At 37.8% G+C, this 25,604-nt stretch overlaps 1 protein-coding gene across 1 annotated transcript in view; it reads left to right on the top strand.

Moving 5' to 3' along the window:
- The window catches only part of Nsmaf (neutral sphingomyelinase (N-SMase) activation associated factor), a 149,562-nt gene that overhangs the window by 91,318 nt on the left and 32,640 nt on the right, over positions 1 to 25,604 (top strand). Inside the window, exons 4-11 of the mRNA XM_013009266.1 lie at positions 14,021 to 14,110; positions 16,436 to 16,514; positions 16,608 to 16,675; positions 16,754 to 16,790; positions 20,922 to 20,972; positions 23,435 to 23,506; positions 23,994 to 24,041; positions 24,145 to 24,197. Coding sequence (XP_012864720.1) covers positions 14,021 to 14,110; positions 16,436 to 16,514; positions 16,608 to 16,675; positions 16,754 to 16,790; positions 20,922 to 20,972; positions 23,435 to 23,506; positions 23,994 to 24,041; positions 24,145 to 24,197 — 498 coding nt within the window. The remainder of the gene's footprint in view (positions 1 to 14,020; positions 14,111 to 16,435; positions 16,515 to 16,607; positions 16,676 to 16,753; positions 16,791 to 20,921; positions 20,973 to 23,434; positions 23,507 to 23,993; positions 24,042 to 24,144; positions 24,198 to 25,604) is intronic.

The following is a 25,604-nucleotide window of genomic DNA, read 5'->3' as shown; positions in this document are numbered from 1 at the left end:
GGTAGTGGAGCCTGAACTCTGGGCCTGAGTGCTGTCCCTCAGCTCAAGGCCAGTGCTCTTCCACTTGAGCCACAGTACCACTTCTGGCTTTTTCTGCTTATGTGGTGCTTAGGAATTGAACCCAGGGTCTCATGCATGAAAGGCAATCACTCTACCACTGAGCCACCTTCCCAGCCCCATATTTAGGAATTCTTAATACCAAAATTTTTTTGTAAGTATGCTTATCTGAAATTAAATTTTAACTGAGCATCCTATATTTTATTTGCTGAACTTGACACTTCTATCAAGCTTCTGCTTTGCATAACCATATAGTGGTGTTATTTGTTGGTGATGTTCATAAAGAAATGTTTTAGTAATATTATGAATAGAAAGTAATTAAGAACGTACTCCATTCATATGTAGTATAGTAGTAGTATGGTTAAGATGAAGATAGGAGGAGCAATATTGGTTTTACTAGTTGTTAAAAATGTCTGGGAAGATGTTGATGAGGGTAAATAAAGATAATTTCAAAAGTCATTCACGTGTAGGCTGGGAAGGTGGTTCAGTGGTAGAGTGCTTACCTTGCATGCATAAGGCCCTGGGTTCCATTCCTCAGCACCACATAAGCAGAAAAAGCCAAAAGTGGCACTGTGTCTCAAGTGGTAGAATGCTAGCCTTGAGCTGAAGAGCTGAGGGACAGCGCCTAGGCCCAGAGTTTAGGCCCTACAACCAACAACAACAAAAAAAGACATTCACATGTATTCCTTGGATTTGTTGGAAATGGCAGATGTGGCCAGTGGGTTAGAAGATGAGGAAGTTCTCTTAAGGGGTGCCATTTCAGATCCATCTACTTTAAGATCTAGGTATAGAGTAATTGTTAATTTTTTTCTTCATATCTAGATGTGGCAATAGGACTGTAGCTGTTTCCGTCATGGGCATGTATAGTTACTGTTCTGTTTCTATAATGTCATAGACTACATGATGTAGCTGTGTTTTGTAAGCTGTCATTTTGAGCCAAAACATGAATTTGCTGGGACCCTAGATCCCATTAATAATGTTACAACATTTCTGAGGTGCCACATTGCTTCAGAAGACATCTGGGCATATAATCCTCCAATTCTAGTGATATTAAATTTCTTTTACTCAATATGCTTGCCTAACAAATTGAGTCATATTAATTATTTTAATGAATATATTAAAGTATTCATTATATTAAGAACACTTGAGAAGGTAAAATAGTCCTGTTTAATCTTTCATTTCTAAGATGTCTCATCCTACTTTTTATGAAAGTAGGGATATGCCAGGCATTGAGAAACAAATGTTATGGAATCACTTAATTAGTTGAGTTCTAAGAGGGTTCATTTTGCTCACATGATCAAACAGTGTGAGAGGAAATAAGAGTTGTACGTAATTTGAAATAAGTGTTGTAAATGTTTTAAACAATATTTTTCCTTTTGTCTGGTATTAATAGAGCTATGTCAAGTTTCTTGCAGGCCTATCCATTTGCATCATATAAAATTTCACATTCTTTTAAATTTTACTTTGTGCTGGTCTTAGTGCTTGAACTCAGGGCTTGAGCACTATCCCTAAGCTTTTGTGCTCAAGTCTAGTGGTCTACCTACCACTTGAACCACAAATCTACTTCTGGCTTTTTTTGTGGTTAATTGGAGGTAAGGTTCTCCAGGTCTTTTCTGCCTTGGTGGCTGGCTTTAAATCATGAGCCTCAGATCTCAGACTCCTAAGTAGCTAAGATTACAAAGGTGAGCTACTGGTGCCCAGCCATCCTTTTGCTTTTAATCTTTTTTTTTTTTGCCAGCTGTGGGCTTGAACTATGGGCCTGGGCATTGTCCCTCAGCTCTTCAGCTCAAGGCTAGCACTCTAACCATTTGAGCCACTGTGCCATTTCGGGCTTTTTCTGCTTATGTGGTGCTGAGGAATTGAACCCAGGGTCTCATGCATGTAAGGCAAGCACTCTACCACTGAGCCACCTTCTCAGCCCCATCCTTTTGCTTTTAACTCTTCTGTGTTAGGTTTTAAGAATATTTCTTCTAAATATCATGTACTTTTTATAGTTCATTTTGATAATTTTTGTCAACATATTATTCCACTTATATTTATTAAAAACATTTGGATTTATTTCTGCTTTTTAAGACTTTGTTCTTTTACCTGTCTCCCTCTGCAGTCCTTTCTTTGGAATCAATGTAGTCTTCTTGTTCTCTTTCATTTTTTTTCCTGCAAAGTGTAGAGATTACATATTTTGTTTCTGTTTCTATGGTACTTACCCTTGGAATTTTAACATATTTAAGATCTGAAGCTAATTATTCTCTTTACCCACCTGTCTTAACACCTTGGATTAACTAATTCCTATTATCCCATCTTAACGTATAGTTTGCTGTTGTCCATAATTTTTGAACTATACTTTAAATGTATTCACTAGGCATGATTTTCTGGTTAGTGCTTTATAATTTTACATGCATTTGTTCAGCTTTTCTTGCATATGAAGTTGTTTTTTCTTTCTTTCCTGAAGAATATCCTTTAGAAGTTACACCAATTCGTATCTGAAGATAGTGTGCTGACTATGTTTTTATTTGTTTGAATGTATCACTGTTTGCCTTTATGGCAAAAAATAACTCTTGTTGGGGCTGGGAAGGTGGCTCAGTGGTAGAGTGCTTGCCTCGCATACATAAGGCCCTGGCTTTGATTCCTCAACACCACATAAGCAGAAAAAGCCAGAAGTGACACTGTGACTCAAGTGGTAGGGCACTAGCCATGAGCTGAAGAGCTGAGGGACAGTGCCCAGGCCCAGAGTTCAGGCCCCACAACCACCACCACCAACAACAACAAAATCAGTCTTGTTAGATATGTCATTGCATGTTTTGAATATTGTACCCACAAAGGCAAATTGGCAGAGACTACACTGTATACTTGCTGGAGAAGCTTTAGGTAAGGGAAATGCATAGAGAAAAAGTCACTACATGTGTGGCTTGCACAGCTCGTGCCTATCTGACTTGGCCACTTCAGACTCCAGGAGAAACCTGGATCCTACACCAGGGTGCAGTAAGGCTGTGGGCATTGGTGGAACAGCTGCACTCTCTGAAGCTCAGCATTTGTGACTATGGGTTGTCTTTAGCCCCCAATCAAGGCACAAAGCCCAAATCCTGTGACTAGGCAGGGTGGGGACAGGAGGTATTGTATCTGTGCTCATGGCAAAGGAAGCACTAGCACTTTCCCTGGCTTGGTTAGGGTTGCACAGTTCAGGCCTTGAGTTGATCAGGATTGGGTGCCTGAAACCTAAAATCATAGCAGGATACAGGGGACTCTTTTTTTTTTTTTCTTAGTCCTGTGGCTTGAATTCTGGATCTGGGCTGCTCTTGAGATTTTCTCAAGGCTCCACTCTACCACTTTAGTCACAGCTACTTCCAGTTTTTTTTTGATGCTTAATTGGAGATAAAGAGTCTCATAGACTTTCCTGCCCAGGTTTGCTTTGAACTATGTCCTCAGATTTCAGCCTCCTGAGTAGCTAGTATTACTGGCTCCTGGCTCAGAGGAGTTTTGGCAAGAGGTTTCCTCGTCTAGCAAGCCTGCAGCTTGTTCAAGTCTAATTATTCTTTGTAAGCATCTGTCTTTTCTCTGGATGCTTTTAAGACATCCTCTTTGTAGTCTTTCACTGTTTGTCTACATATAGGCTACTTTTCTGTTCTGCTTGAGGTTCCTAAAGCTGAAGTAATTGGAAATTTTAGCACTAAGTTATTAGAATATTGCTTGTCTCCTATTCTTTTTATGTTTCCTAATGCCTCCTTAGTATTTATCATCTTCAGTTTCCCATGGTGCATTGTGCTCATATAAATCCATTTTAAAATGTACTACTTTTTCTTTCCACCTGCTCAATTTGTCCATTATTTAAAGATTAAATTTTATTTATTTTTAAATTTGTAGTTTTAGTTCTTTTATCATTTTTTATTTTATTTTTATTTTTTGTCGGTAATGGGCCTGAACTCTGGGCCTGGGTGTTGTCCCTTAGCTCTTCAGCTCAAGGCTAGCACTCTACCACTTGAGCCACAGTGCCACTTCTGGCTTTTTCTGCTAATGTGGTGCTTAGGCATTGAACCCAGGGCTTCATGCATGAAAGGCAAGCACTCTACCACTGAGCCATCTTCCCAGCCCATTTTATAATGTTTTAACTTTTAAATTTGAGATAGTCTCACTGCACAGCCCAGGCTGGCCTTAAATTCATGATCTTCCTGCCTCAGCCTTCCACATGCTAGGATTATAGGTATGTGTCACCACACCAAGTTGATTCATTTTTATAACCTAGTTATTTTATTTTCTTTAACATATATATGGGTTGTCTGATACATAGTATAAAAGCTGTATAGGTTTTTTTTGTTGTTTTTTGGGTTGTTTTTTTTGGGGGGGGGGTCTGGTTGTGGGGCCTGAACTCTGGGCCTGGGCACTGTCTCTCAGTTCTTCAGCTCAAGGCTAGCACTCTACCACTTGAGCCACAGCACTACTTCCGGCTGTTTTCTTATGTGATCCTGAGGAATCGAACCCAGGGCCTTGAGCATGCAAGGCAAGTGCTCTACCACTGAGCCACCTTCCCAGCCCCTGGATGTAGCTTTTTTTTTTTTTTTGTCAGTCATGGGGCCTGAACTCAGGCCTGAGCACTGTCCCTCAGCTCTTCTGCTCAAGGCTAGCACTCTACCACTTGAGCCACAGCACCACTTCTGGCTTTTTTTTTTTTGCTTTTTGCTTATGTGGTGTTGAGGAATCAAACCCAGGGCCTCAGGCATGCAAGGCAAGTGCTCTACCACTGAGCCACCTTCCCAGCCCAAAAAGCTGTATAGGTTTGATTGATTAGTTTGTTCATTTCCTGACTCTTAAATCACTAATTATACTTCCTTATGTATTTATATTTAGTTATATATTCTTTATTATTTTTAAGTAGCTGTACAAAGGGATTTCAATTCAAAATGTTAGGTTATAAGTAAAGTGTATCCTGATGAGTGTCACTCCATCCATCATTCTTACCCATTTCTCCCTATTATATTGTGGCCTTTTGTTTCTTAGAAGTTTTTCCTTGGGAATTCTTCTAGGCCTAAGCTTAAAGTGCATTTTACAGAAAGTTTGTGTTTGTTACATTTGCTGGTCTTCTACTTTATGTATGTTTCACACTTCTTTTTTTTTTTTTTTTTTTTTTGGTCCGGTCGTGGGCCTGAATTCTGGGCCTGGGTGCTGTCCCTCAGCTCTTCAGCTCAAGGCTAGAACTCTACCACTTGAGCCACAGCACCACTTCTGGCTTTTTTCTTTTTGTTTATGTGGTGCTGAGGAATTGAACCCAGGGCCTCATGCATGCAAGGCAAGTGCTCTACCACTGAGCCAATTTCCCAGCCCCTGTTTCACACTTCTTTCATTTTTGTTTTTGAGACCAGTTTTCAAAACATGATGGTTCAGGCTGGTCTCAAGTTCATTATGATCTCACAAGCTTCTTGCCTCCCTCCCAATTTCTGAGTTTACGCATGGGTACTTGTTTCACACTTCTGAGACTTCCCCTACTTACTCATCACCTCAGCCACCAAACATTTGCAAAAGGCTTTTAGTACTTTTTTTTTCCTAGCAATATCAGAACATTTGAATTGTTGAAATGCCTGAAATGAAGTCTTATTAGTGCCTTTAAACTCAGGCTTTTTTTTTAACAAATAGGTTTTTTACCCAGAGGATATTTAGAAAAGAAGAGATTTCCCCACCAGAAGACAGGAACTCTCTACTCAGTTTTCCAAGCCTGTTATGACCTCCAAGGTCTTACACAGACTAAAGAAGAAATGAATCCTGAAGTTCTTCTCAAAGAAGGCTAACAAGTAGCAGCCAGCACAGATTTATTTAAGTTAGAAAGACAAGGCAGGATAGTAAGGAAAGAGGGAGAATAAGCCAGAACCACCATCTGACAAACTGTCAGAAGGTGGGAGTTAAGGGCTCTGGGCTGGGCTTTAGCCCAAAGATACAAAGTCCTCTCACTGGACTAGGAATTTCCAGTTCAGAACTGCTCACCTAGATGTACGGTTACATAGCAACTTTGCATTTATACTGTTTTGATACTATTACTCAACCCTGGGTCAAAGGGCCTGGGTTGGCCTTAAAATCAAATAGTCTTGTGATATGGGTGTCTGTTCTTTATTTTTATTTTATGTATTTTATTTTTAGGTACTATTTCCAGTCACATGTGCAAAAAAAAAAAACTTTCTCTTCTCATGTAATTACCATAGGGTCCTTTAACATCAGAAAGAGAAGGAAGAATTATTGAACAGTTGATACAATTTCTTGTTGTTCTAGTAATTTTTTAAGCCTTATTTTCTGGTTCTGTCTCAGCTATTGGACCAGTTTTTGATGCAGTTTCTAATTTCCTTGTCCCTTTACCCTAGATATCCTGCCTCAAGCTGATTCTCTAGTTTGAAGCGATTCTTGATGTAATCTATTCTGTATTTCCTGTTTTTAAACCTAAGGCTTATGCCAGTAAAATTATTTCACCAAGATCAAACAGCGAAGTTGTACATGATGATTGATCTCAATTGTCAACTTTTGGTTTGAATGAGAAGTATCTAGGACATTATTAGAACATACCTCTCGGTACATCTGGGAGGGTGTTTCCAGGGAGACTTAATTAATAGGGATAGAATAGCTTTAAATGTAGGTAGCACCATCCAGTAAACAGAAAGCTGAGATAGAAGGAAAAGAATGAGATAGCCAGCTACTGTTACTTTTTTCTCTCTTCTTCTCAGCTTCCATTGACCTAAGCCATTTTTCTCCATCCTCTCCTTTATAATGGAACCTCTAAAACCATGAGCTCCAAAACAGATCTTTCCTCTCTTTAGGTTGTTTCCATGTTGTATTTAACACAGTGACAAAAAAATAACACTCATGGTTGAGCTAAAGTTAGCAGTGATGTTCCCTAACCCAAGTTTGGTCCCTTGTCCACTGTAACATACTGCTTCTGTTTTAAATATAAGGCATGTGGCTTGCTGGTCATTACATATATTTTCATGGCCTTTCTGCAGTGTAGATGATTGTGGAATGGCTGAACCTAGTTTGTATGATATTAGAATTTTGGTTTTCAAAGTTATAGGCCATTGGTCAGCAAGATAAGCATGCCTGGAACTTTTTAGGCACATGTAGTCTCAAGCTCCATCCCAGAGCTTCATCAGAATCCAGATTTTAACAAAAACACACACAAAAAGTGTGAGAAGCATAACTCTAGATAATAGTAATTAGATTTTCACCCTCATATTCTAATTTTTTTTTCTTCAAAATGTACTTCCCCTTCTTCAGCTTCCTGATTTATATAAGGCTCATGAAAGACTCTATCTTGGGCCAGGGCTCTTGAGGTGAACACTTAACAACTTTTGTGATTGGTGTGGTATTTCTTAACCTTCTCATAGATGATTGAGACGTGAAATTTGAAACAGCTAACTTTATGGATGGTGTCAATGAAAGGGATTTTGCTAGGTGAAGTATTTTGGCTAGAAGTAACTGTTGTGCACGGTTAGAGGAGAATGTTACTTCATAAAGTCCAGTTGGATGGTAGATTTTTAACCTTATCATGGAAGGGAAAGGCTACAAAAGCCAGGGGAAATAGTGGAATTGCTTATATTGGAGAAGATCAACCATGAGATGGTACCTCTTCAGGGGAGGAGGGACCATTAATTTACATGAAAAAAATGGGTAGTGATTTGGATACATGACTTAGTCTATCAGATGTCTGTATACAAAGGTTAGGACATATATAATAAAATAAGTTGGGTTTTATTACAAAAGAAGATTAACATGCGTTTTAAAAGTGTCACTGAAACTTGACAGAATGGGTTTAAGATTAGAATCTAGTGCTAAAAGCAACAGATCAGTGCAGAAATAAAAGACTTGTTATCAAGAGAAGGGAATGGTTCTGAATGTCAAGAAAGCTCTACATCTAGATGGGAATTTATGACCAGAAGGAAAAAACACCTCAGGAAACCTAATTGGAAAGAGGAATTGAGACAATATTCAGTTACTAAAGGCTACATTAAGTATATAGAAAAAATGGTAGGTGTGTACCTGGTATAGATCAGAAAACAAGGAAGTGGCAATACTAATGTGTACTGAGAGAGTTAGTGTGATCTAATTACAGTTTCTTGACTTCCTTGTTGAAGTTTTAATGTATTTAAATGCAGAGAGCTTGGAAACTTAATTCTGAACATTGAAGAGAAATATTAATTAACTAGCAATGAAAAAACCTTAGTTAACTAAGTTACTTACTGGTGAGGTTCAGAGGGGTTAAAGGTACTACCATATATGGAATAAAAGCAGAAATTGAAAGTTTCAAGGAAAGAAAAATGCTAGTACTACAAAACATATTGACCCAAGAAGTGTGTGAAACTGTCAAAAAAAGTAATTTAGAGTTTCTAATCCAAATGATCTTTTCTGAAGAGTTACACAAGTCAATCAAGCAAATAAAGAATGATTATTCAAGTAGTTTTTCTCTGAATTTATAAATTTTTAAATATTGCATAAGAAGGCTGCATACTACTATCTTCAATAAAGTAAAATCCACACATAGAAACTTTAAAAATACCACAAATTAAAAAAACCCTGAAAACATAAAAACAAAAACAACACCAAAAGAAAATTTTCTAAAGTTATTTTATTGTACAGAGGGAAAAACGGAGAAGCCACTTTTTGAGAGGTTGAATCTTTTGAAATCTTTTTTTAAAAAAAATTTAATTTTTTTATTGTGAAAGTACCATACAGAGGGGTTACAATTACATGGGCAAGGTAATGAGTACATTTCTTATCAAGCATTGTTGCCTCCTCCTTTGTTTCCCCTTCCCATCCCTTCCCATCCTCCCCCCCCCAAGTTGTAAAGTTGTACGTCTCATTGTTGCAATGGGTCCACCTGTATCCCTATTTAAACGATTTGTTTTTTCCCTTCCCCTCCACAAATTATACCAACATCAAATCCAGTGAAAGCAGAGTTATACTGTGGGGGAGGGACATACAAAGCAACAAAGAAATCATCTTATAAATGTGTTAGAAATGATCGCAAGAATTTTGGAGTGCTAGCGGGTGTGCAGGCAGCCAGTTGTTACAAGTGCCTGCAGCCTGCAAATACACTTAGAACAGTTAAGCAGTCCAGAGAGGAAAGAAAGAACAATACCAACAAACCAATTCAGCTCCAAAGGAATGCTGAATTGGGACGCCATGGGAACTGGCGAAGAGTCCAAGGAGACAGGATATGGGAGACAGGACATGAACACATGGCATGGCACCCTGACACCTGAACTGTTCTGAGCCTAAATAGGGTCAGGCCAGGTGGCAGGATCACAGGAAGCTCTCAGTCCCAGAGAATGGACTGACAGGGTCAGTAACCTATCAGCTAACTGTCTGCCCCTGCCTCCAATGATTTGGGCACGCCCATCACCTGGAGAGTGGGGGCTTCACCTTCTCTCACCATGAGGACAAGATACCATACCCTACCATCAACCATGTGACCAAGATGGCACTGGTTAGACCCAGTCTCCCTACTTCAGTTTGAAATGAGATAGTACTTAACTGCTGAAGAAGCCCAGCCTGGTGCTGTGACATTGATTTATGACAGAGAAAGTGAATGCTGTTTTCCACTCTGTTCATGACACTTTGAGACTAAGTCACAGTGAACTTGTATGAAGATGTAGAGGTCTCTGTTGGCTTATGACTTTTGGCATAAAATCCTGGGAGCCTTTGAGTGTAGAACCACTGAATTGTTCCAGGGATCTAGGAATTTTAAGAGCTGCTGGAAGAACATGCACACTCGTAGGTTTAGTGTTAATTCTTCATGTGCCAAATTATTTATTAGCCACTAAAAGAGGAAGCTGTCACCAATCTTCAGCCTGAATTCACTACAAAGTCATGCCAAATTACTGATGGAATTTCTGCTGACAGTTCTGTCAGTAGATCAGAAAAATATAAATTGCTGTACATTTTGATCATCTGAACTTTGATAGGAAAAGTATATCTTTGTGATCGTAGCAGCAGAATCAAGAAAGAGCAAATTGATGTTAATAGAATTAGTTGGAATAATATTGTTTGGCTGTGTTGGGGCTCAGGAAATTATGTCCCAAAGTGTGATTCTTTGGCACATTGTATACTTGAGAGAGACTGGGAAACCTTAGCAGCAGCCTCAGAAACGGTCTCTGACCTTTCACTGATCTCCTGCTTACTTTGTTTTATACTCAGTGAGTCATGAAGCCAGAACTTCTTCCCCAAGCTGAACCATAGAAACTGGAACTCCACTCTCCCAAAGCAATCCATAAAACCTAAGAAGATCAGTTTGTCTTCTCCCTTAAAGACCTTCATTCTGGACAAGTTCTGTCCATCATTTGCAGAAGGAAAGAATGCTACTTGTAAAGAGCAAGAAGAATCTTAATAGACAAGTCCTATTTGTTTCCCCTCACTATTACTCTTTTGTTCAATCACATTTCTACAGGGCTGTTCATTTTACTTTGAGCCTAAGAATTACAATATAATAATTTCCCCAAAGATTGTGGAGCTTATTTCTGAAAGTGACTCCATCATATGAAACTTTGATTAAATACATTGGTTAGACTTGTGTCTTGTTGACCTGTCTTTGTTGTGAGAGTATTGATTGGAACCCTAGTGATAGATGAGGATAGGAATCACATTATTTCTGTCCCTACAGATCTTTTCATACATTTTTGTCAGTGTATTAATGGGAGAGGGGATACTTCCTCTGAGGAGGGGCAGGATTGTGATGGTGCCTTTTTTCTACCACTTTATCTCATAAATCCTTTTTAGAGGCTATAATTTTTTTTTAATTTGGTAAGTCAGCTTTCTGGTGGAAGCACTGTAGTATAGTTTAACCAAGGGTGTCATGATACCTATTTGCATCTTGAAGATAGGGGACAGCACTATCTCCTTTGAGCTGACCTCACATTTACATCTATAATCTAGGCATGGGATTGACTAGCAATCTACATCCACTGGCAATACTATTTGTCAACACAGTTTTGATATGGCTGTGAATGCAGGTCCAGCCCTGACAGCTGCCTGGAATAGTGCTATTTTATGTTGTTAGTTAGGTGTTAAACATATAAGTGAACTTTAAAAATACAGAAGAATTTAGGATAAAGTATCTTTTTTTTTTTTTAGTGAAGTTGACTTGTTCAAGAAGAAAATTTAACTAAAGAGAATGGCCCCCACACTTTTCTTAACAGGAATTAAATTAGGACTATGCGGGGACAAGTTTCCTTAACAATATAGAATGAAACCATACTGTTACAAAAGATTGGGTGTATTCTTTTTAAAGTATGGAATCTTTGGGTTTTAAAAAAATAATGGATTATTGTTTATAAATCACTGTTAAAATTTAATTGTGATAATTTTACATGGAAAAATTTCAACACAATTAAAAAGTTTAAACTTATTTTACTTTTTTTAAACTTAAAAAAAAAATCCTTGGGCTGGGAAGGTGGCTCAGAGGTAGAGTGCTTGCCTTGCATGCTTGAGGTCCTAGGTTTGATTCCTCAGCACCACATAAGCAGAAGAAAAAAAAAAGCCAGAAGTGGCGCTGTGGCTCAAGTGGTAGAGTGCTAGCCTTGAGCTGTAGAGCTGAGGGACAGTGCCCAGGCCCAGAGTTCAGGCTCTACAACCGGACCCCCCCAAAAAAATCCTTAATCTGTTACCTGTGAACAGTACTATTTCATTATATCCCTGCTCTGTGGTTTCTATTTCTTGCAAAATATACATATTGATAAATTTAGGAAGCAACAATTTATTTACCAACATGGCTTTGGTTTACATTTTAATTGTGGAAGAGCTAATTATCTCTGAAGATGACTTATGCTTTGTAACTATACATTTTTGTGTCTGAAGAACATTTACTTTTCTCTTTTTATAAGAGAAGAAATGGGGAGATCAGGAGAGAAGGAAGTATTGCACAGCTCCAGGCCAAGCAAGAGTTTCTAATCATTGAGAAATTTTAAAAATTAAGGGGCAAGTTAATTAGCAAGTCTTCCTCTGATTTAACCTTCCTAGAAATTAGTTGTTATATCAGAGGATTATTCTTCCCCAATCCTAACTCTTATGATTATACTGAAGTTCATATCATGACTAATTCTTAGAGAGAGAGAGGAGGGGAGGGAGAGAGAGAGAGAGAGAGAGAGAGAGAGAGAGAGAGAGAGAGAGAGAGAGAGAAAGAGAGTATATGTTTGGAATGAACCTGTTTTATGATTTTTTGTCCACATATTTAAATATAGAGGTCGTTAATAAAAATTACCTATTAACATGGTAAAACTGGTTCCTGCAGCCATTAATATTAACTTTATGAGTCTTTTTTTGAGTCAGCTTATTTTTTAAATGAGCAATCTTTCATCACGTATATAATTTCTTCTATATAAAGGTATCAATTAGTCTTTTTTGTTTCCTGCATTGTCTCTAGTCCTTCAAGTCCCATTTTTCCTGCTTGTTTTTGCCTTATTTTGGCTAGTGATCTTCGGCTGTCCTTTCACAAATAAGTGCCATCTTGCTACCTGCTATGCTACTCTTTGGAAGTTCTGTGACTTCACTGTTTTCCTCTTGAGTGGTACCTTCACTATAAGCATCTGAGAGTCTCATCTCTGAGAAGTACTGATTGTGCCCATCTACTTTCCATCTCACATCCATCAGCTCATATCTCTTTGTGGCTCCCATGTCTCTCTAGTTTGCTTTAGTCTGAATTTTACCACTGAAAATATTTTTGTTCACATTTTAGTGGTTATTCAGGAGTATAGAAAGAAAACATATATGAAACCTGCCATATTTAATCTAAATATCTTTCTCCAACACATCAAGTTTCAAGATCATCCACTTCAAGTCTCACACATCCTATGAAAGTTTTCTCCACATTTCTGGATGCTGAGGATGTTCTATGGTATTTCTGTGAAATGAAGGATGTGTCAGTTTACACTGCTTTCCCTTCTATTTCTTTCTGTATCCATACAATTGAATGACTGTATTGCCTTATTGCTTTGTCTTACCTTTAAAGTTTGAAGCAGTTATTAAAGAACTTAATCTCATTCTATTCAGTGTACTTGTTTTACTTGTTTGTTTGTTTTTTTGTCTGTTGTATGTAGGGCTTGAACTCAGGGCATGGGCACTGTCCTTGAGCTTTGCACTCAAGACTAGCACCCTACTACTTTAAGCCACAGCTCTACTTCTGGTTTTCTGGTATTTAACTGGAGATAAGAGTCTCATGGACTTTCCTGCCCTGGCTGGCTTTGAACTATGATCCTCAGATCTCAGCCTCCTGAATAGCTAGGGTTACAGGCATGGGCCACCAGTGCACAGCTTGTTTTATTTGTTAAATACTATTGGTTACAAAGAGTTCATTTGGTAGTTACCATCTTTTAAAAGCATGTGATATTGTGGGAGTAAGAAGAATTCAGGTCACTATGAAACATGATCTTGAAAGGGAATCTGTGGCAGTAGTGATGGGGAAACAATTGCAGAAACAGAAAGTGACTTCCATAGGTGAGAGAGCACCAGTTTTTTGAGACAGAAAACAAATTTTGATTTCATGAAACTTGATATTTATGTTAAAGATAGTACCCTGTAAGGAATTTTGTGTGGGTGACAGGGTAGGAGTACAGGGGCTTGAACTCAGGATCTCAGGTTCTCACTTAGCTTTTTTGCTCTAGATTGGTGGTCTACCATGTGAGCCACTCTTCCACATCTGGTTTCTTGCTGGTTAATTGGGGATAACAGTCTCATGGATTTGTCTATCTGAGCTGGCTTCAAACCATGATCCTTTGGATTTCAGCCTCCTAAGTAGTTAGGATTATGGGTTTAACCACTGACATTCAAGAATTTCATGTTTTTGGCATCACGTTTGAACCATGAGATAGGAGTGTGTCATTTAGTATATGTTTCACAAGTGTCTCTTACAGGCTGGAAAAGCACTGCAATGTCAGATATTATAAAGGTAATGGCTTCTTAGCCTCTCAAAAAATGTAACAGAAAGGTCTTTTTCTCCCCCACTTAGGTTTTCCTTGCTGCTGCTTAACTTGGAGGAGTACTACTTTGAGCAGCACACAGCTAATTATGTTCAGCATGTGGGCAGTCTCGAGGAAAGGTAAGAGAGCTGTGGAGGCCTCCACCCTCCCAAACACTTGTGTTGCCTGATACTCGTAAAATTTAATGTAAGATCACACAGGGATTTTCACTCTTCTTTATTACCCAGAATGTAATAAGAATGTAGTGTTTTTTAAAACAAAAAAGCACTCATTCTTATTTCTGTGAAGTTCTAGGATAGGACCTCATCACTTTGTTCTTCATCCCTCTCTGTAGTCCAACAAGACTCCCAGGGCTGTATATATGAAGCAGAAATGACCACATAGGGTCAATTGCTGATGCAATTGGTGATTGATATGTAGGTGTCTGTATTTGAGAATGTTTATAAATTTTACAATTTTAATTTTAAAGTTACTGAAAAACAAAGGAGGAGGTAACAATGCTTGATAGGAAATGTACTCATTACCTTGCTCATGTAACTGTAACCCTTCTGTACAGTATTTTTACAATAAAAACATATTAAAAAGTTATTATTGGGTAAGTTTGAGTATTAAAGTACATGCACTAAGTACCATGAAAAAAATGTAGCATAAAATTTCAAAAACTCTGACAAAAATTATAAACCTTCAATATGATAAGTTTTCTTATATCTATCTTATCTCTCTCTCTCTCTCTCTCTCTCTCTCTCTCTCTATATATATATATATATATATATATGTATAGCACTGAATATGGGAAGCTAAAGCTGAAGCATATATTTTCCTTCCCACAAAAGTATGGGTGTGTTTCCTTAGATGAGCAAGGAGGAGAAATTCTGAGAATATGAAACCGAATTTTTCAATGTTATTTTTGTTTAAATAGTTTTCAGCTAGTAGGTACTTAAAATTATATGTATATGTGGATATACAGTTGTCTCCAGTATCCAGAGGGCATTGTTTCTTGGACCTCCACAGATACTAAAATTCTTGAGTTCCTTCTGGTATAATATTTGCATATAACTGACACACATCCTCTTGATTATGTTACCTATAGATTACATTGCCTATATATCACTTCATTCTCATGGATTCAGCACAATACTCTGCACATAGAAAATTCAAGTTTTGCTTTTGCAACTTTCTGGAATTATATATATATGTATATATATATATATATATATATGTGTGTGTGTGTGTGTATGTATGTATGTATATTGATCTGATGATGTTGGCTCAATCTGTGGATACTGGACTTGGGATATGGATGGCCAGCTGCAATTGGTTCAGTTAAGTCAGGGAGACAAGAGAATCTTAAGATGGACAAAGTGAGGGAATTTTCAAGGACACCAGTGAATGGCTAGAGAAAAAAAAATCCAACTGGCATTGAAGTGATTTTAAAGAACAAAGTGTCTTTAAAATTATGCCTATAGATAAAACCTATTCTTGGAAACTGAACACGAAGTGAATTTTTTTAACTTAAATTTTATTATCTCCTAACCTAGCTTTTAACTTCATAATAAACAATTGTCTTGGTTTGATCCATAAGAGAAAAATAAAGTGTGTAAATTTTCATTCGATTCAGGAAGATGATACATTTTAGCAAAAACTAATAGCTGCTCCAGAAATACTTGGGTATGTTTCTTTCCAAACTTATTAAAGGCACATAAATGTCCCAGATATGATAAAGTCCGTACAGCATTTATTTGATATTACAATAGTTGCTATATAATCTTAAAAATGCTTAATTATAGTGAAAATTTTTTCTGGAGTTTCTCACCAAAATCACTGTCAAAAGCATTTTATGTGCTAAATTCAAACTTAATTTTTCTATCATTTAAAAAAAAACTCTTTTCTTAATCCATTTTAACTGCTTAGTATTGCTCTATAAATAGTTCTTCCAGATATGTAGAATTGAAAGCCAACAGAATTTACTAAAAAGATGGTAGATACAGCATTTGTTAATGTTCCTGGTCCCTAATTTTCCTTGTGGAGTAGTTGTGAAGACAAAATAAAGCAATAAAGTTGGAATATTACAACATGCACAAATTTCTCAAACCTCTAGGATTGTGGAGGAGATAAGGGGAGGTGGTGGTTATTTGGTTTCCAGACTCTGAGCCTGGGCAGTGTCCCTCAGCTCTTCAGCTCAAGACTAGCATGCTACCACTTGAGTCACAGCACCACTTCCGGCTTTTTCTCCTTATGTGGTGATCGAACCCAGGGCCTCATGCATGCGAGGCACGCACTCTACCATGGAGCCACCTTCCCAGCCCCTGTCATACCTTTCTTTTTAATCATGTTGTTGAATTTTTATTAGCTAATGTCTTAGAGTCTACTTTCTAGTTAAAATACATATATATATATGTATATATATCATTACTAATTTGTGACTCTTCTATTGTGATTCCTAGGAAAATCAGAGGATCTTTAAAAATATGTTCAAAATCAGTTATTTTTGAACCAGATAAAATCTCCCAGCCCATCATTAAGGTAAATACATTTTAAGTGTGAAGAGAAACATGTTGTAACTTTTATTTGTATATTTTATCTTTGCTTTCTATATTTTCTCTAAATTTTATCCAGATTCCTTTGAGAGATTGTATCAAAATAGGAAAACATGGAGAAAATGGAGCCAATAGACACTTTGCAAAGTATGTCATTTTCACTAACTTAAATTTTACCTCAGTCAAAAAGTTTTATATATCTGATGACTTTTATCTATATTCTAGGGAAAAATCTGGAGGAATTTTAATCATTTTCAGTCAGGTAAGAAGCAACTTCCAACTTATGTGAACATTTGTACATGTACATGTGTGTGTGTTTATAATTTTTCACATGATGAAATTGGTAGAAATCTAAAATAAAGATCTAGAATAGATGTTTAAATGCATTTAAATTTTAATCATTGAGAAATAAATATATATATTTAAAGATGTGATCCCCAATAGACTCTTCAGTGTTGACAAAGTATGCAGTGTGTGTAGGTTTATGGTTAGCTCAGACAACGTGGGAGGGTTGAGATGAAGCAATGGCAATTCTTCCTGTGGCCTCCTAGTCATCTAGAAGATGAAAAAGCAGTGCCATGCTACTTAAGGAAGTCAGCCTGACTCATGACAACCCAGAAATGATGCAAGGTGGGTAGTCATGAGTCATGGGTAGTCATGGGTATCATGATCCTTATGCTATGGTCTTTGTTCATTCCAGATATATTCTTTTTGTTGTTGTTGTCTTTTTGCTGGTCGTGGGGTTTGAACTAAAGGTCTCCACTGTCCCTGAGCTAGCACTTTACTACATGAGCCACAGTGCCACTTGTGGCTTTTTTTGAGTAATTTATTTGAGAATGAGTCTCATGGGGTTCCTCAGATCTTAACCTCCTCAGTAGCTAGAATTACAGGTGTAAGCCACTGACACTCTGCTTCAGATATATTCTTTATTCATTTATGCATCCACTACTATGCTCAGTAGAATAGTAGCATTAGAAGGCAGAATAAAACGTAGTTTTCCTGCTGTCATATAATTAGTTTATGTATAGATTTTTCTTTTGAATTTAAAGTAAGAATGAAATAAAGATCTACTACTTCTTTTGGCTCTGGACTTTTCCTTCTTTCTTAAAATGATGTAGCTGTGTTGCCTTGACTCACAAAGCTTTATTTCATTCATTCATTTACTTAATTTATTGTGCTGGTCCTCAGGCTTGAATTCAGGGCCTGAGCACTGTCTCTTTTTGCTCAAGGCTGGCACTCTACCACTTGACCCACAACTCCACTTCCAGCTTTCAGGTGGTTCCTTGGAAATAAGCGTCTCACAGACTTTTCTGCCCTGGTTGGGTTTCAGTTATGACTGTCAGATTTCAGCCTTCTAAGTATCCAGGATGAAAGGCATGAGCTACCATCACCTGTCTATTTGTGTTTTGTTTGTTTTTTAATTTGTTGTGTAAATGTGTTTTAACTCCACAGGTCAGATGAGTACATTGCATTTTGATCTATGTTACTTTTCCATTGTTCTCATCTTTCTCCAACCCACCTATACCCAAAGTTATATAGTTCAACTTTTACATAATATATTTTGATTATAATGTCTGTATTTGTATTTGTTCACCCTTCCTCCCTCCTTTCATTTGGAATTCCAAATCTTGCATTGGTGAGTTGTTCAGAGAGACATGAACCAAGAAAGTATAAGAAAAGCTGCTGGAGACAAAGTTACCCAGATGTCTTGTTTCAGAACTTAACTCAAAGCTTCTTATGTAACAATACGTAGAACAACTAGTGGAGGTCACTTGGGAGTAGGAGAGAATAGACTCAGCTTGCTGTGAATCACTGAATGCTTTGAGTCAGGAACACTTTTTTTTTGTGGCAACAAAGAAAAAATATCTCTTGAGGAAACACTTTTTAATATGCATTGAAATTTGTTTTATGAAAACTGGGAAAATTCAGATTAGGTAATTTTCTGGCAGAACTATTTAAAAAAATAAAATATAAAAATATTTCAGGAGCTGTCTTCAACTTCATATTGTCTAACTAGTATCATATTCTAGAGAACACCAGTATTAATAATTCTGTTCAGTTCTGTAGTCACATGTATTTTATCACTTTGTGACCTTTTTCTCAGTTTTTGATGGAAGAGGTGCCTTGTCAGTTGGACATGTCATTTTCGTTAGAAAAGGATCCATTTTAGCAAAGTTCTAATAACTTCAGGATTTGAAATAAAGCCCCCCCACATCCTTTTACCTATTTTTAATAGTTTGTAGAAGAGATTTCAAATCAAAGCGGCTGAAAATCAGCCTAACATCAAGGGAGACATAGCTACTCTTTTAAGAATTACTTTAAGCTTCTCATGTTAAGTGTACTACTGGGCAACTTTTGTGTTTGTTGGTTTTTTTTTTATTATTTCTAGGTTACAAGTCAGAAACATAATACTTTAGATGTAGTTTTACCTCCAATTTTTTTGTTACTGCTAGAATAACAAGGTGTATGTGTATGTGTGTGTGCATGCACGTGTGTGCACGCATGCACACAAGTATTAGGTTTTAATCATTGATCCAGTAAATATTTTACTCATGGCCCCCCAAAAGAAGATGTTTAAAGCCTTATCTCCATGAACTTTTCTTTCCAATAGAGAAGACAGACAGTCATATGTCTTCTCCAATGTCAGATAATGATGAATGTTACAAAAAATGTAAATAAGACGAAAGGTATTAAAAACCTATAGGATCCAGGCACTGATGGCTCACGCCTTTAATCCTAGCTACTCAGGAGGCTGAGATCTGAGGATTGAGGTTCAGAGCCAGCCCAGGCAGGAAAGTCCATGAGACTCTGATCTCCAATAAACTACCAGAAAACTGGAAGTGGCGATGTGGCTCAAGTGGTAGAGTGCTGGCCTTGGGCTGAAAAGTTCAGGGACAATGCGCAGGCCCAGATTTTAAGCCCCATGACCCTCCAAAAACAATAATAATAAAATAAAGAACGATAGGGAACAGTACTGTGTTGCAGTGTTACTTTACATAGAGTGGTCAGGGATCCCTTGCTGAGAAGTTATCATGTGACAAGAGACACAAGGCAGGCACAAACCTGCCTTGTAGGCTTAGAGAGTTAGAATTCCAGAGATAGTGGGACCTCCCCCCCTCCCCCTGCCCAATCACTGAGGTAGTTGTGGCACCTAGGTGTGAGTGCACCAAGGCTGGGAGAGTCAGGGAAAGTGCGGAACAGGGGAGCCTTAGTAAGCCTTGAGAATAAGGAACAAAACAGAAAGCCATTTGGGGAGCTGGGAGAGAAGTGGGGAAAAAAGGCTTTACTAGCCTCAAGAAAAGTCTCCAAGCAGGGAAACACATTTGTCTAGGTTTCAGAGAGAAAGCTGATGCTAAGAAAGATGAAATGGAGAATTGGAAATTTCCAGAGAGTTGGACAAGATTTGTCAGGGGCTCAGTGTAAGCAGGGAGGTCCACAGACTAACAGCTTAAAGTTCTAAAGCATTAGAGGTTGGGAGGAGAGCCGGGCTCAAAAAGGAGACAAAGAGCAGGCTCCCTTGGAAGAGACCTAGAAAATGATTTTGGATCCGCTAAAGGCTCTTTCATAGGTTCTGGAAAGGACAGCCAAGGAAGTCATAAGAATTGTCTGTTGGATTTGTGACCTGGAGGTCTTATATACCTTACATGATCATCAGAGGAGTAGATTCAAAAGGATGGTGGGGTGAGAACCTATTATAGGCCCAAGAGTAGATACAGGCAGCTCTAGCAAAGTGTTTTGCCACAAAAGGGAATAGGGAAATAGCCAAAGGAGGATGTGAGACCAACAGGGTGTGGTTACCTGTGGCATGTGTAAAATGGAAGAGGATGCGATGTGGAGTCCTAGGGACACAGTTATTGTTTGACTCACAAGTGGATGCCCACATTCTATGCCCAAGTAGAGAAGCTGGCCTTTGAGACTCCAGGCTGCCCTTCATTGTGAACGGAGGAAAGGAAGGGTAAGGGTACAGGTGTGAGGAGGTCCATTATCTGGCAGATGCTGTTTCTTGTGCTACAGAATTAATATAAGTAGTGAGGACTAGTGGCCAGGTATGAACACCATGCATCCAGCTTTCCTTGAGGGAAGAGATGTTTCATACATTTTCTACCAGTGACTGTTTTACCCCTTTCTTATCTAAGCAGTGCCTAGATGAGCTTCCTTCTGGTCTATGTGGTACAAATTATAGCATTCATTTACCCAATAACTGTTATCATTTTGATGCCTTGCTGGATCTTTTTAATTACAGAACTTTAAAATCCTACTAATATTAATGAAGATACTTTTGTGACTATGTTACAGTGATTTAAAACATTTCATTTTATAGCTTTCTAATGTATACTTACTCTTAACAAGGAAAGTTTTTGATATTTCACAAATATTGGTTTGTCTTTCTCAGGTATATTTCATTAAAGAACATAATATTGTTGCACCATATAAAATAGAAAGGGTAAGTAAAGTGTTTCTTATAATCCCAGAAATTTATATAGTGCTTTTAAGCAGTACGATTTTGTGATTCTCTTACCATTTTTAATCAAATCTAGTAATATTGAGTACCTCAAAGCTTATCACACAGTTAAAATTATCCTAGAGAGTTACAGATTTAAGGGAGTACAGATTTTAGACCAAGAGAATTCAATTCACTTGGACCAATGTCTGATTCTTAGCACTAGAACATGTCTGGTTCCCTAGGACTTTTCAAAGAAACATACAGGCATTCTTTCAACTCTTCTTTAAAAAAAAAACAAAACACAACATTGTTCTGGTCCTGGTGCTTGAGCTCAGGGACTGAGTACTGTTCCTGAACTTTTGTGCTCTAGGCTAGTGCTCTTAGGCTAGTGCTCTTACCGTTTGACCCACACCTTCACTTCTGGCTTTTTGGTAATTAATTGGAGATAAGTTTCAGCTGGGCTGGCTTCAAACTGGTATCCTCAGATCTCAGCCTCCTGACTCGAATTACAGGAATGAGCCACTGGTTCATGGCTCTTTTAACTCTTCTTGTGCTTTAATTCTTTCCATTCCAGATTAATATAGGATAAATAGATGACTTCTGAAGGAGAGTTTTTATAGGACTTATGGACATGGCTAACTCTGAATTACAAAAGCTACTCTGGGAAAACACAGCTTCACAGGTTGAATTGTGGTCTTAGTTTTGTGGCCAGCAGCTTATGGAATGCAGAAACTGTATATGTAGTATCCTGGAGTTTACAGGCAAAGCAGTACTTTCATGTGCTGATTACTCAGAAAGATAAACACTAATCACACACAGGAGATGCTGTGGTGATTTTGAATGGTTCTTTACTGTGTGGGATTATCCTTTCTTTCTTTTCTTTCTTTTTTTCTTTTGTCAGTTGTGGGGCTTGAACTTTGCAAAGGCCTGGGCACTGTCCCTGAGCTCTTCAGCTTAAGACGAACAATATACCTCTTGAGCCACTTCTGTCTTTTGGTGGCGTATCAGAGATAAGAGTCTCACAGACATTCTTTGCCTGGGCTGGCTTTGAACCATGATCATCAGATCTCAGCCTCCTGAGTAGCTAGGATTACAGGCATGAACCACTGGGTCCCCAGCTGGATTATCCTTATCGCCTCTTCTCATCTCTCAAAACTGCTCCCTGTTGTTGTGACAGCATTTGAGTACATTGATCAAAGCCCTAAGGCTTTTCTCCCCACTACTCATGGGTTGCTTTCCCTCTAAAATCTGTACTGAGACTACCTGCACTGCAAGTGCACCTAGGGTATAATCTACACTTGCAAATACATGTTTTAGGGTTCTTAAGAGAAACAGAAATACACATGTATGAGAATATATGCCACATGTACACACATAGGGATGTATGTCAAGAGGTTATTATAAGGAATTGACTCATGTGCTAGTTGCCCCAGGAGAGCTAATGGTCTAAGTTCTAGTTTTAAGTTGAAGAAAGACAAATAGTACAGTTTGAAGACAACCAGAAGTTTTTGTTTACACTTAAATCATTTATTCTGGACAAATTATATAGGGATGGTCATTCAGCTTTCCTTATTCTATGGATTAAAGTATTAGTTTTATTCAGAAACATTCTCTCTAATACACACCTAGAAATAATATCTCAGCTCTGTATGACTGGTTGTCATACAAAAAATAGCCATTGCAGTACATATTAACCCATCCTCAGAGCACCTAGGTATATGAAGTAACAGAACTGAAAACAGAAACAGATATCAGTGCAGGATCACAGGAAATTTACATATTCCTCTTTCAACAACATGGAGAACACTGATGAGGAAACAGAACTTGAACACTGTGGACCAAATAGACCTAATAAGACATATACAGCACATTTTCCAAAAGCCACAGAACACATCTTCCTCTCAAGCACATGGGACATTCTCCAAGACAGAGCGTATCGTTGATCACTAAAGTCTTTACAAATTTAAGAAGATTGAGTCATCTTTTTTGTCCACATTGAAATGAAACTAGAACTCAAAAATACACACACACACACACACACACACACACATCCATTGACACATTCTAGACAACAGTAGATCACAGACAAACCAGCAGTGAAATTTAAAAATACCTAATATAAATGGAAACAAAGCAAAACAAAAACAATGTACTACAATATATGAAATTAGAAGCAGTTTTGATGGAATTTTATAAAGATAACTGCCTCCATTAAAAGAAAAGAAATCTCAAGATAAAAATCCTAACTCTACCTTTCCAGGAGTCAGAAAAAGAAGAGCAGACTTGAGTCCTCAGTAGTGAAAGGCAATGAATAAATAGGCTCACAATGAGTCTGTAGGCTCCTGAGGGCTCTCATTCCAGAGACCTTAGGCAGGAGTAGGCAGTGTTATGCAGATGATCTTAAAGCAACAGGGCTGGTATGTGGCTTTTCTTGTTGTTTTGAAATCTTCCCCTTTTGCCAGGGTAAAATGGAATATGTCTTTGAGTTGGATGTTTCTGGGAAGGTCGAAGATGTTGTGGAGACATTGTTGCAGGTAAGCCCTTGACTCAGACACTGAGGCAAAAACTGCTTTTGAAATTCCACATTCAGATTTTCTTATTGCCTACATTAATTTTGTTTAACTCAGAGCTTGGACATTATCCCTTAGCCTTTTCACTCAAAGCTGGTGCTCTATCCCTTGAGCCACGGCTCTACTTCTGGCTTTTCTGGGGGTAGTTAACTGGAAACAAGAGTTTCACAGGTTTTCCTGCTCAGGCTTGCTTTGAACTGCGATCCTCAAATCTTAGCCTCCTGAGCCACTAGTGCCCAATTTAACCTCTTCTTAAAATAAGTTGCAGATTTACTTAAATACGTTGAATTTGAAAACTATTAGGAGGAAGCCATAGACATATCATAATTACTGCTGATATTCCTGTTGGCACATGATGGCATGGATAGCTGATGATGTTTGTTGCTCCTTAAGAAATAACTTGCTATCACCTTCCAGGAAAACTAATCATGTGTGTTTCTGGTATTTGTAGCTTCACAGAGCATCCTGCCTTGACAAACTAGGTGACCAAACAGCCATGGTAAATGCTTCTAACAATTGTTTTTTGGGTAAATAAACTTACATTGATATTTTATTATACATATTTAGATCTGCTACTTTTAAAACTGGTTCTCTTCTCACAGATAACAGCTATCTTGCAGTCTCGTTTGGCTAGGACATCATTTGATAAAAACAGGTAAGTTGGTTTTTTTTTTCAGATTTTGTTTCCTCATTAGGAAAACAGTGGACATTTTTATTGTGGGCCTCATTGAGCATGATCAGAATGGCCTTGGGTTCAATCTCCAGCACTGCAGACAAGCAAAAAGAAATATTGACTGAAAAGAAAAGAATATGGGAAAGCAAAATTGAAATAGTCTTAGAAAATGCTGCAGCTTAAGAAGATAAGAAATCTGTGGGACTTCTTCCTCTTTCCTCCCCTCAGCTATTTATCACCCAGTTGTCTCTCCAGCCTGTCTGCTTCTGTTTTTGCACGGGAATTACCCCAGTTCAGGCCACTGTCACCTTCCACTCAGAACACCATAACAACTTTTAGTCTTTCCACCTGACTCATGACTCCTATCTTCCCTCCTGTCTTTATCCCTAGACCTAATGTCCTTTTCAAAGCTGCTTTTTACTAAAGAACCTGCTCGTTACCTCATTTGCCTGTGGAATATTCTTCAAGCTGTGCCATTGCCATCAGTGAAGACTTTTCCATGGGCCAGTGCTCTTGAATGCCCGTGTTTTTCACTACTCTCATTGGCTATTTGTTTCCCTGAGTTCAGTGCTCTACCTTCTTGCAGTACCACATTTGTCGGTTGTAAGTTGACTTACTTTGATATTTTACTTATACATACTTACATTTACTATTTTAAAAAAATGGTTCTCTTCTTATGTGTTCCTTTATCTATGAGCTCTTGTTCGCTTTTCCTCTGCTTACAACATATACCGCCTTCTCTTTTGCATGTGAACAGCTCTCATTTATTTCACCTTAGCTGTCAGTTCTTCAAGCTAGTATTTTTTTGCCTGCTCAAGTTACATTAAACTCTACATATGCCCTACAGGGACCGAGAGTGATATTATGCTAATGGTTTTTGCATTGAGTTTTTGAGTATTCAAAAGTGTACAATATATTTTCTACAAATAATGGTAATTTATGTTATCATGTTCTTTCACTCTTTCTTCCTTAATATTTGGTCTATTTGAATTTTCATTTCTGTGTACCCTATGTTCACAGCAACTTTGTGTCTAATAGTTCAGGGTCTCACATCTTATTTTCCTATTTTAACAATGTATTCGTTGTTCTTGGTCTGACTTCTTTCTGTATGCATTTGCATCAGCTTGTCAGTTTCCATAAAATGAAATCTTTGGATTTGCTTATGATTGCAGTGAATCTTATAGTGTTTTATCTCTTTACTTGAATCTTCTTTAAAAACCTTTCATGGTTTTCTTCTTGAAAGTATTTTCTGTCTTATATTACATTTTTTTAAAAAGTATCTTATTTTTGATGGACTTATTAATGGTCTGTCCTAAAATTTCATATTCTAGTTGTTCTTGATACATACAAATGAATAGATTTCTATCTACTTGTCCTGTCCCATCAACC

Source organism: Dipodomys ordii, unplaced genomic scaffold (genome assembly GCF_000151885.1).
Source record: "Dipodomys ordii isolate 6190 unplaced genomic scaffold, Dord_2.0 Scaffold9, whole genome shotgun sequence".
Classification (NCBI taxonomy): domain Eukaryota; kingdom Metazoa; phylum Chordata; class Mammalia; order Rodentia; family Heteromyidae; genus Dipodomys; species Dipodomys ordii.
This window is presented reverse-complemented; position numbering and strand designations above follow the sequence as displayed.